Below are 12,908 nucleotides of genomic sequence, written 5' to 3' on the forward strand. Positions count from 1 at the left end.
CTTGTGAAAATATTAAATTATATTTTTTATTAATCAAAGATATTTACAGTAATAACTGTGTGCTAAAAACAGGATATAAAGCTATCCTGCGCACATAGAGTAATTATATTTACTTATAGTAAATATAATTACTTATGTTAAATTTATAAATATAATATTTTTTATTTAAATAATAGTAATAATATGTATTATAATGAGTAATATATATATCTTAGTTTTATTTGATTGATTAACTAATATGAGTAATTTTTATAAACGCCTTTATTCATATAAACTAAAAACATACAAACCCATTTTAACTGTAATAGTGTAATTTTATTCCAAATAAAGGAAATAATACGAAAGTATAGCACAAAACATTTGGCTAAAATTGGTTTATTACAAGGTTTATGAAAAAGGGGTATAATAATTTAAACAGACATGTACATAATTTGAATCATACCAAAGGGTTCCCTGTACAGTTAGTGACTCATGGCTTCATGGGGAAACCCGCTTATCACTACTTTTATAGGGGGATCAATTAACACGAGTAGCTATTTCACAGGAATATAAATGTATTTTTTAGTTTTCTAGATAAGAATTTTTAGTTTGGAGGACTACTAAACCGTGTTGATATAGGCCTTTGATAAACTCCCAGCCCAGATGGTTAGTATTGAAAGTTTTGAGTATGAATATTAATATGTGAAGTCTCCGGTAAAGGTAAAAAATACCATTAATTTAAGAATGAGCATACTCACCCCGTGATATTGAGAAAGCATTCCTATTCATTGAAATTGTGCGGATAACCTTTGTGGAGACAATTTTTTTGTAATATAGGGGACAAAACTATCATGCGACCCACCTACTAGTAAGTGTTGTGTGATATCTATGTTATTTATTACAAAGTATCAAAGGGAGAGCTAATTTTTCTTAAAAGACAATGCATAGATTGTGTTGAATGATCTGATTCGAGTAGTATGACTCCGAAATCCTCAAGAGTACCGTCTAATGCGGGACATGGAATGTCTTTATAACTAGTCGAAGCCGCGATTTGGGTTGGTATCCGTATAACTATTTTAATTGTAAACCTATTGGAATAAATCAAACAAATTTTAAGTGAAGGTAACCACAATACATTAGCAGAACCGCACATCGGTTAAGCTTTTTCTGAGATTAGCGCGCACAAATGCACAGACTCGCCATCGACAGGGAATTCATCCCCACACGCTGGAACCTAAGTGGTCTCGTGCAATGTGGTTCCAGAGGAGGAGATGTTCTAAATGAGAGAGACTATACCTTGGGTTTTCAAGAAGGATATATTAAGATTTATTAAGGGTCAGAAATGTGCTTGTTTGTCACATCTAGTATGTAATGTAAAATACTGTATTTTATTGAAACAAAATATAATTAATTGATTTGTAGTTCTGTCTGTCCGTGTTTGGAGCAGTGACACTGCAGGTGCGTCGAGCGTGATGTGTGGTGACGTCATTGCGTACTAGACTCGCGTCGCGTTGCTCCCAAGTATTTATATCTGGCGCGCAGCGTTCATATTCGCAGCGTATTCATCTCTTCAGTTTTTTTGCACATTGTATTTAATTATTACAACAATTGTAACTAATATAAGAAACTAGCCGATCCGCGCAACTTCGTCTGCATCACACTTACTTATATTTCGCCCAGTTTACATGATCTCTACTTAAACTTGTTGCCCATGTCGTTCCGTAATTTTTTCGACGAAAGAGTAACAAACATCCATCCATCCATCCACAACATCCACTCCACACAAACTTTCGAGTTTATAATATTAGTAAGAAGTAAGACTAGCTGCCCGCTTCGGATTCGCGCGGGTGCCACTATTGTAAGATTTCTAAGATTTTTTTAAGTAGATGAAGATGCGCGGGACAATTAATTATAAAATTTAAAATATTTGGATAGTCTGTAGTAATATGACGTAAAGTTCTCTAAGATTCTTCTGGGCCTAAAACTGAAAAGCTAAGTGTCTGCTGGTGGTGCAATTTTCTTTGTTCCTCCATTTTTCACAAGACAAATCGGAAACGGAAACTGCTACTGCTAACGATTTGAAAGGAATAGTTTTAGAAAGAATTTTACGTGTATATGCAGAGTTCCGTAGTCTATTCTCCACATACACAAATTGAACCTAGTAGCATTTGAAACTTAATGTACCAGATATGTATTCAGGCTCATCTTTCGTTAAAGACGGTCATGGTGATATTATTACTGGTAATATTATATGACAGTCGGAGTACCGTGAGGTACTTTTAACTGCGTATTTAGTCCAAGGACTGCGGGGGTCGTGTTAGTACGTGATTGCATCGTAAACCTGCTCATATGAGTCACACTTCTCTATTTCCTACTGTCGATGTTGGTCCAAATGTAATACATTCGTCTTACAAAACATTATTGTCCCATATTATTAGGGTTTAAGGCGAGACACATGCTGTCCCATGTGTTTCGCCTCATTACTAGATTATTATTATCAAATGATTTCAAATATCTTGATTGGTAGTTTCTAATAAATTTATATTAATTGATGACAACGGAATGGTGCACCCGTCTTCGCTAAAAGTTTACTCTGCGGGGCACCAGTTTATGTGCTAATATGAATATGAGGTCAGGTCATTTAGCCCATCGTGATAAATTCACCAGGAATTTATAATAATGGTTTCCAGGGGTAACAGCGTGGATGTCGCACATGATATGGTACATTGGTAGCACTGGGCTCAGCAGTCCACATTGCTAAGAATCCCATACATATTACGTTACAGTAAGGAGGGTGTCAAATGTGACAAAGACCAGGAGGTTTAGAGTTCAGTTCAATAGAGGTTTTATTAAATAGATAGGCATTGTTTACTGTCATCGAGATCATATTTCCATCATAGTTATCAATAAAAATGGTTTGAGTTCGAGATTAAAACTCTATTCGCACTCTCTATTTATAATTTTAGTACCTATTGCGACATTTAGCACGACTAATCTATAAGTACCACATGTTATGGCCTGCCATAATGTCATACTGTCATCATAGGTATTTATACCTGTCGTTTCTAATGATAATAATGCTTCGATAATATTCAATTGTAACTAGCACTTCATTAATAGTTAATTTGGCAGAATTTATACAATATTCCAATATTTGTATTTTAGAAAAATGTCGTTATTTCTGCCAATGAAATCTAATGGAAATACAATTTCGAATGTGAAATTGAATAGAAAAGCATATACACTGATTATGTAATTAATTAGTCTAGGTGTATGTACGGGATTGTATTTTCTAAGAATGAGGTTAAAAAAACCGTTTTATATAATGTTTTATGGTGCAACAACTGAAAAAAAAGAAAGCAAAAAATACGTATAAAAATGTAGATAAAAAGAATAAAAATAGTTTTTGTGAATTTTGCATAATTTGTTGCAATAACTGCTTAACTGATTTCACTTTCAATTGCATTTATTACCGCACCATGTGCTCACCCGAGCGCGTTGTTCTCTGCTACTATGTATGTATACACTAGTTGAAGGTATGGTGTTTTTAGTAATGAGGCTAGTTAGTGGTCCAATTTCTAGGAATGTCCCCTATTAACTCTGCCACCTTGTAATTTTATTTAAACTTTTTTAAAGGATGTGGAGCATTCCGCTACAAATTGTCATTACGTGCTTATAATTTATCTCCGTCCATAATAATGATGTACTGATTTTGTTTTAATTGAATGAAACTTAATATCATATGAAAATAATTAGGCTGTTAGTATTGTTTGCTGAACGCGCCCTTGAGTCTCCAGGTTAAACCGGCTCTGGATCTGTAGAAGCCGTCTCTTGAACTAACTAATAAAGGCTGTGAAGGAATGCGTTGTGGGTATTTTATATCTACACATTTTAAATATGTAGATATAATAATTATTGATTTGCATTTTGTATCTGTTTGTAAATGTCATTTTTTAAACATAAGCATTGTTAACACTTTCTGGCTATATTAACACAATTAACTAACCATATAACACGTTGTATCATTGTATGTAATGTCAATCTAACAAAATGTCCTATCTTAATGGTTATAATACTATGCTACTATCACGTACTAAGGGACTGCCACTGGTATCGGTGATGGGTGCAATTTACATGGCTTATCAAGTTTGAGGGTGACGGAAGGTGGTTGTCTTCATGTACTCCTCAGTAGCAACAGTGATAGTAGCTAGAGGGGCGCATGCGCGGGCTCGGGGCGCCGAGGGAGGGCGCGGGGCTGCGCCGTCAGTATCGACGCGAGAGTCGGGCGCGGCGCGCGCTCCGTCCGCCGCCTTTAACCACCGCACGCACCAAGTTACGTAAAGTGTCACTATGGCGGTCTCCGGGCCCTCCCTTTGCAGCGTCCTCGACCCGCGTAAGTGCCGCCTCGGGCCGGCTTCGCTTCGCCTGCTTGTTTCTCCCTGTCGCGACTAACCCGCTAACGCGCAGCCTTCTATTCCAGATGCCTGGTTCGACCCGCAGAGGCTACATCCTGAAGGTGAGTGGTCATCGCGCGCGGGGGGCAGAAATACGCTTAGGTCGGCGAGCCGCCAACCGGGCCGCCCGGGCGAGCGAGCGACGCCCGCCGCCGGCCCTGGGCCCTGCACGGTGACCCAGTGACCGCTGCATTCTAGTAAAGCGTACAGTGTTTGTGTGAGCTCAGTGTTGACATACCAGAGGTTCCTTTTACCTGGAAAGCCGCGACGGAGGTCGCGGCGTGGCAGTGGTGCGCGGTGGCCGCACGCGACATCCCTCGCGGCTCTAAACGCGTTTAATCGACGCATCGTAACACCATTATAACAGAACAATAATAACTCCACATGCCAAGTCAAGGTCTGGCCGACATGCATGAGCGTCCCAATTGTAAAACTAACACTCGTATATGTCAATCATTACATGCCACCGTGATTTAATGACTAATGCTTCAGGCCTATGTAACACTAGTAGATATAAAGTTATAAATAATTATACCGACAGGACAAATAACTGAAACTAAAGTATTGGTTTTGGTCTATTGTTTTCCTTTGCGTTTGGCAAAATACCAATGTAGGTATGTTGGAATGTATTCCGCATTGCCGAGTCGCCAGGACAATTGCGTGTAAATCTCGAATTAATCCCCAGAAGACGTGTTACCCGCTTTTGGTCATTATTCGCACGTACTCATTAATTCGTTGTGTTGAATTGTGTGTTACGGAGCACGCATGCGCACCGCTGCTGCTCAATTCGCAGCCATCATCTTTGCCAAGTTGAAATTAGACCGATTTTATCTGACATTGAGGTATCTCTGTCTCTTTAATTTATTGTCGTCAATGTCGCAATTGTGTTGTCATCGCACAATTCATAGGTATATGAACTCGGTTATAGATGGATATATTCTTGTGACTTATTCGTTTATTCATATTAACTGTACATTCAATTTCTATGTCTTTACAATCAATACACACAAGATCTACGTCTAAGGCATCTATCTCATCTAAGAAATAGGTTAAATTTTCTAATTGTACAGTGCAGTAAGCATGACTCACCACAATTTCCTAACACCTCAGTGATCCTAATTCAATTAGGGAAGTGTGGTCATCAAAACTGACTCGACTGGTGAACTAGCTATTACGATAGTTTTGCTCATTGTTTTTAGGTTCTAATTGTATTGGAAGGCTGCTGCCTTGTTTCCTTTTTGTAGTAGTGAAAACTAAATCGGATCCGCGAGGTCATCTCTATGGGTCTTGTAGGTATGTATGATATTCATTGTTTCTATGACGTCAAATGCTAGTCTTTTTACTTGTTCATTCTCATCACTAAATATAACAATAGCCAAAATACACAGGTTGCCTTCAAGTATTGTCTTGTTTCATCGCCTATTGTCAAAATGAACTTTGACATGCACGTAACTGTGTAACCAGAGACGTATGGTACATCATTAGACCAATAAATAAAATAGTTGATCTCGCGATCCCCACTTGTAGTACGTGATGAGTACTATGACAATCAGATAATGTCTATCTTTTGTGATAATGTCACATGTCTATAACATATCAAGGTAAATCTAAAGATTGTTCATGACCGGGCATGACTGTGTAGTTACAATAACATCCAAAATGTATTACATTCCGCTGTTTATATTCCTAATTGTTTTATTTTGTCATTATCAAAATCATTTATTAACATAAGACCTTTCAGCCTCTTGTGTAGTTCATATTTTTTTGTCAGTATCTCTACCGTGTACTAATGGTATAAAATAAACTCGTAAGTGAGTCTGTTTATTACAATTAAACGACTAAATGCTTAAACAAATGCGAGTATATGACGAACTTAATGTTTGAATTAAAGATAAATTGTATTACGAGCTATGGACACAGTTTATCGTTTATCTGAAAATGCAGATGATGTCGCGTGAACCAACTAGTCTCTCATATATTTTACTTTACTTTGTTTTTATCTTGTTATCGTTGCCGTGATGCATTGTATACATTTTTATTGTTTGACCTCACGAGGACCTCAGTAGAAATTATCTGTATGTAAAGAAACAAGAATTGTATATTTATTGATGACTGACTGTCTTGAGAACGTAAGTGAAATATGGATATGATTAGTAAATTTGTTTTACTGAATATATATTAGTCCTCTAGCTGTTATCAGCGACTTCGCCCGAGTGGCATTCAAAAAATCTAAGTTACTCCTTATAACATTAACTATCTGCGAGTGAGAGTCCCGTGTAAGTCGGGACTGCTGTTTCAGAGAGAGAGAGAGAGAGAGAGAGCCGTAGCAAGAACAAACAGACAGACTTAAATTTATTTTTTTAAGTATGTACGACGTATGCATTTAGTTAAAAAACTGTTAATTTGAAATTACAAACAAACATTTCAATTTTTTTGCATAAAATTACGTATGAATATGAAATAAAATGTCTAATTAATTGAATATAGAGAAAATACATCAGAAATGTGAAACTTGTTGATAAGTTAGTGAATAACTGACAAGAAAGGTTCTGTTGTTAGAATCCTTTTAGAATCCCTTTACAACGATGCAATTAAAGACTATAGTTTTTACTCGAACCTTGCTTGAAACTGCCTGTGTAATAAGATGCATAAACACTGAGATGGATAAATGTAAATTAAGAATACCACCATGTAGAACCAACTCACATAAAACTAACTCCCAAGTCAGTTTCATTCAATGGCCACAAGTAATTAGAGAGATGCCATAAAATGGGTTAAAATTGAATAATGCCTATTACAAAAATATTTTGGCTCTTTGCGAGAATTGACATAACAAAACTATTGAATTTTTCCATTATTATTATGTTCGAATTTAGAATTCTCCCGATTGTAAGGGGAATATTTGTACCCCATTATGTTATGTAAAAACAATGTTCAAGCAAATAATACAAATCTGTGAATACAACACTTCTTGCAGAGAAAATAGCACAAATAACTAATAAAATCAGAAATAAGAAAACCAATTTAAATTGTTATTATACTCGCGAATATGACTTTGGTCTAAGAATTCTGTAATAGTGCCGATGTAATCGTAGACCATATTAAGATCTTCAATGTTTAAAGTAAGATTTAAAACAACTCAAATATACTTAGAGATCTTATTAGCTCCTATAACGTCAGTGACATTTGTCTGATAGGGTGATACCGTTGTAAAATCGTTTTACTGATCGTATCTTTAAAGAATTTAGTCAATGATATAATAGAATTTGAAATCGATGTAAAAATTTTGTGAAAATATAATGTTTCCAACATGGCTGACAAACAGTTGTCCCATAATCTCAATTGAAAATTATAATCTAGAAGAATTTGTGAGTTACTTAATCTTCAACGGATGAAATATCACAGAATATTATAATATAGTCCTAGTCTGACAATTTTTTTTTTAATTACTAGCACCCCAATTTAGTTTAGTGCTATTATTCTAAAGATTTCTATTCAGGCTGATAATATTTGTATCGATGAAAGAATTCGTAAAATTGTTTATGTATTCTTTGAGTTTATTGACTACAAGCAAATAATAAAATTTTCCTCTTTACAATGTTATGTTAGTCCAGATGAATTCAGCAACAGTTCCTTTAAACTTTGTTCCTTTATCATATAACAATATTTGAACAGAGATAACCAGGTTGTCGCAACTAATTTATTGGTTTTGTAATTGTCAATCAATTTCTATATCTGTGTTTATATTTGCTTTCCCTTTCTCATTTGTATTGTTAGGTGGGAAATTAGTGTTATCATTACGTTGCTATCTCTCTTTTCCTGTTAGTATAATTCCATTCATAATTTTTATTGTAATCATTTGTCTTTGTATAGACATAACTTGACCATAAGTGACACTTTAGGAGGGACAGATCCGCATTTAGGCTATTTGCTATGCTGTCAGGTGGAGGTTTACAAATTAGTGAGACGCTTAAAGCCTAAAAAGACAAGTTACAAGAGAGGGCGACCTAAAAATACTAGTTTTTATAGTCAGCAAACGTCTGATTCTGATAAAAAATTACACTTTTATAATATATATGATACACAGAAATTATAAAAGCTGTAAGGAGTAAATACTGATATGCATGCGTCCAGAGATGAATGGAATGAGAAAAACATCCCAAATCATTTGGGATAATTTATATATTGGTAATGATGAATATTTCCTAAGTCTCCGTTCCAAATGGTTTGGGATAATGGAAGGATTATATGTTGATTATGATATACATATTTTCTGCGATGAAAAAGGAAGGTCATAAATTCTTGCATATAACGAGGCTATTTTCTGTATTGTTTATTTGTCCTTAAAGTTATTAATAATGTTGTATTAAATACTAATATTGGAACAGCTTGGATATTCCTGCGTTTTCTATTTGTGCCCGTATTTTTCATCGATCGATCAACTCGATATGCGCTATAATAAGAGAAATAAAACAACATATTATTTCCGTTAGTGCTATGGTGGTTTCCAAGATCATAAAAATAGCATAATGATCTATTTTACTCAACTTTATTCATTGCTATAATTAGAATTATACAACATGTATTACTATGCAAAATACACTCGATCATAAGTGCATTTATGAATCAAATGGGAATTGAGAATTACACATACAATGAGTAACTGCAATATATTAGATTCTGTGGTCATAGTGAATATCTGATACACGTAACTCTGTCTGGTTTAAAATAGAAGTTTCAATCTATGAGCGCCATTTTGATATGATAGAATCTATCTTCGTATGAAACTTCCTTAGGGATGATTCAGCTGTTTAATTGTAAAAAAAACAGATGGACAGGCACATTTTACATCCATCCCATCCACCCATTGTGGTAAATTCACCATGTATTCATCACGAAGGTTTCCAGGGGGAATCACATAGAGATCAAGCTGACATGGTACATTGCTAGTAATAGGGTTATTAGTCCACATTAACAATCCAATTCCCTCATATTTATAATGTCAGTATGGCTTACAAAGGCCAATTGCTTCTTATAAATCAGTTTCAGGAAAGTAGACAGCACAAGTCATTGTAACGTAACTAGGTTGACCCTTTCCGAGAAGAGGATGACCTAGTTAAACAAATATAAATCATATTACATGTCATAAACGTCAAAATCCAGAAACTGCTTGTCTTATTATTATGAGTTTGTTACCTCTTAGTTCTGTGACGACTACACCAATCGTCATGAAATTTGGTTTGCATGTTTGTTATATATAGGTGTTTTATAAACGTGTCATTTGGGTGGGACAACTATTTAGGCTACTTTTTATTAATGTTATTCGTTATTTGTTATCATGCACGTATTTATTATTTTATTATTTCAGGCTACTAATGGCCCAGATTTCAAATACTTTATAGACTAACATACATATCTGATAATATAAATCGTCTCTGTTGTCACGGCACTGACGACGGCAATCTGTCACGGTAGCGTCGATACACCACCTTCGGCTAGTAGTCCTCCTTCATGAAGGTGGGCAGCATGTTGGTGGGACCCGAGCCACAATCGCCTTGAAACTCGCGTTGTGACGACACCAGCTGCGTCACACTCAATGTTAGGTTACTCTTGGTCTTTATGTAGTCGACAATGTCCTGATCCTTCCCTATATGCAACTTCTCGTATAAATAACATTTATATTTTTGTTCTATATCTCAGTTTTTAATATAGGTATGTCTATTTTAATCAATCCCAGTGTTGACAAAATTTGTATGAAATTAATGTAAGCATTTTGAAGATATCAACCGTTGCAATTAGCGATCATATGGAGACACACAAAAGTAGTAGAATTTTTAACCCCTTTATTTTTCTATAGAAAAATAGAATAGAATTTCCTATTTCAAGATGTCATCGAGTTTCTAAGTGCTAACAATCAAGAGTGTCAAATATATTTTATCAATATAGCTTATCTAAAGATTGCCGATCTATTGGCAAATAGAGAACACTCCAAAACATAGAATATCTTGTACTTACAACTATACATATATGTACTTTCTTATATATATATACTTGTACTAGTTGACCCGGAAAACGTTGTTATTTCCATATAAATGGATATCACTATCAATAATAGATTTTAGAAGGGTGAAACTTTAGTCATGTCTGTATTTTTAATAGCGAATCATATAGAAATATCCACTACGCTAATAATATTAAGCTGAACGGGCTTGGATAAACACATATATACGGATGAAATTATGTTTATAGGTACTAAAATTTATCTAGATTAGTTTTATTAAAATCTGCTCGATACAGTTCCTGAGCTGAGCAAAACATGAGGTCAATAATAATGCGTAAAATTGTTAATAATTAAAAATAGTTGGAAACTCGTTACTTCATTACTATATTTACGTTTAAGCGGCCAATTTTACGGATTCCCGTATTAAGGGTAGTTTAAAAATGTTATTGTGATACACGCATTATAGCTCAATTGAGAGGCTAAATGCGGAAATAGCAACATACATGATCTTATTATGAGTTAGTTCTTTGAACTTTATTTGCATATTACCTTTTAAAAGTGCAATATATACGATACAATTTCGTTATATGTACTTCTTTTAACAAAACGTAACCTCCAACATGACAATAGATTCCCCATACAAACATACAAACTTACTTCAATTAGGGACCTATTGTTTCCATTTAAACAGTTTTCTTCCAAATTTATCTCCTTGAATCCAAATTAAATTTGTCAAAATTACACTTGGGTATGTAGTGAAACAAATTCTTATTTTGTCACGATTACAGTTGAATATTAACACGACACATCTTAATATATGGACTTCTAGAATTATTTCTATTTCTACTTCTAGTATTATTTCTATGTCTACTTCTAGGAATGAGAATAGCACTGCATGGTCAGCACTGCCACTAGTCTCCACATAAACCGCATTAGACGCGGAAACGCCGTGCGTTATTTTTACCACTGCTGTGACGCGTCGGCGACGCTACTCCCTGCCTCGTCCTCCCCGACGCCATTGTATTTCTATTTCAACTAAAATATTTCCACGTTCCACGCGTCTAATTATCTCATGAGTCACGAATGCCGGCTGTATCGATTGAGGACATTTTGAGAAATTAATAATAAAAACTTTTAGTTTATAATTAGATTGAATATCATTTTTACTAAATGAAAAGTTTCCTCATTGTAATAATAATATAGATCTATATCTATCTAGTCTTTTATACCTTTTCTGAGCTGTTTAGTAAACAGTAATCTGTTAAACTTTGCGAAACCTCTAGTACATTTTGTCGTTTCACGCTTAATTTCTTCATCATCATTCTTCACACATCACATCTTCAACATCTTATAGGTATGACTAAGAGCATTTCTGATTCTTTATACGAACTGTTTAGTAAACACTAACTTTACAGCTTAGGTTACTATGTAAGACTTAACACAGTCTGGTGTTTCACAGAAATAGTCTATAACTTTCAAACTTTGTTATGTCTTGGAAAATGTTTTGGATTGTCGAGGCCCAATAAATTTGATTTCAGTATTGAGATACGGACTATTACTATAAATACACATTTGACCATATGATTGAATTAAATGAATTCTAATATGGTATTATAATTGCTATATGCGGGTCATACAATGGAATTCTTAACTGCATCTACATCACAATATCCCGGAATCTTATGCGTTCTTAAAATTAAATCGATACGTTATAGAAATCCCTTTGTCTTAGATATGAGACTTCTTCACGAGAATAATAAAAAGAACTGCAAAATTCTTTCTTTATATTTATAGACAGATCAGATACTACGGTAGATTTACATACATTACAATTGCCCGAATATTAACAAAAACACGGGCAGCACCACAAAAAAATCCAAAAGTAGAACAGTTGCCTTTTTTTATGTGTTTAACCTAGTCTCAATGTCAGAGATTGCGTGTCTAAGTTCCATAGACACCGTTATTCACTAAAAAATAAAAAAAGCAATGAAAGTTGAGGGTCAGAGACTGTAGATAGTTGGTGTTGGGTTGTGAACTCGAGACATGTTAGACCGATATCCGATACATAAGCACTCTATGTAGCGTCGAGACGCGACATCGATCGATTGTTACGAACAATTTATTAGTTGACTAGTATCAAGGCATATACGCGCATTGGAGCATTGTGCGTAGAAGGATAGCTCATCTAAACCGAAACTTCTAAATATTGGAATTCTGGATTCTACGCCTCTGGATCGACTACGAGTTTTAATTAGCACAAGAGCAGGTTTCTTCATTTAATTTCTGCAGAGAGGGTTGCCATTAGATTTAATTTATTTATATTTATTTAAAGGTCCGCAACGCATAGTGTCACTCTTAGTATTTCAGGCGTCCATAGGATATGGTAATCGTTTATTGCCACCTACGTAGTATAAAAAAATCTGATTAAAAAACTGGCCACATCAGTCGTCTCGAATATTACGCAGTCAACGATT

The 12,908-nt window shown here is 34.9% G+C and overlaps 1 protein-coding gene across 6 annotated transcripts in view; it reads left to right on the top strand.

The window, feature by feature from the left end:
* LOC131844729 (reticulon-1-A) overlaps window positions 1-12,908 on the top strand; it is a 34,981-nt gene that overhangs the window by 6,286 nt on the left and 15,787 nt on the right. For 2 of the 6 annotated variants that reach the window (XM_059193675.1, XM_059193680.1), the window contains exon 2: window positions 4,460-4,495. The exons of 2 other annotated variants lie outside the window; for them this stretch is intronic. In XM_059193675.1, the coding sequence (XP_059049658.1) occupies window positions 4,460-4,495 (36 nt within the window). Of the gene's footprint in view, window positions 1-4,239; window positions 4,373-4,459; window positions 4,496-12,908 lie in introns of those variants that run through there. 2 more of the 6 variants (XM_059193679.1, XM_059193681.1) reach the window with 2 other exon arrangements.

This window comes from Achroia grisella, unplaced genomic scaffold (genome assembly GCF_030625045.1).
Source record: "Achroia grisella isolate CSIRO2021 unplaced genomic scaffold, CSIRO_AGI_Agris_v1 utg4116, whole genome shotgun sequence".
Lineage (NCBI taxonomy): Eukaryota > Metazoa > Arthropoda > Insecta > Lepidoptera > Pyralidae > Achroia > Achroia grisella.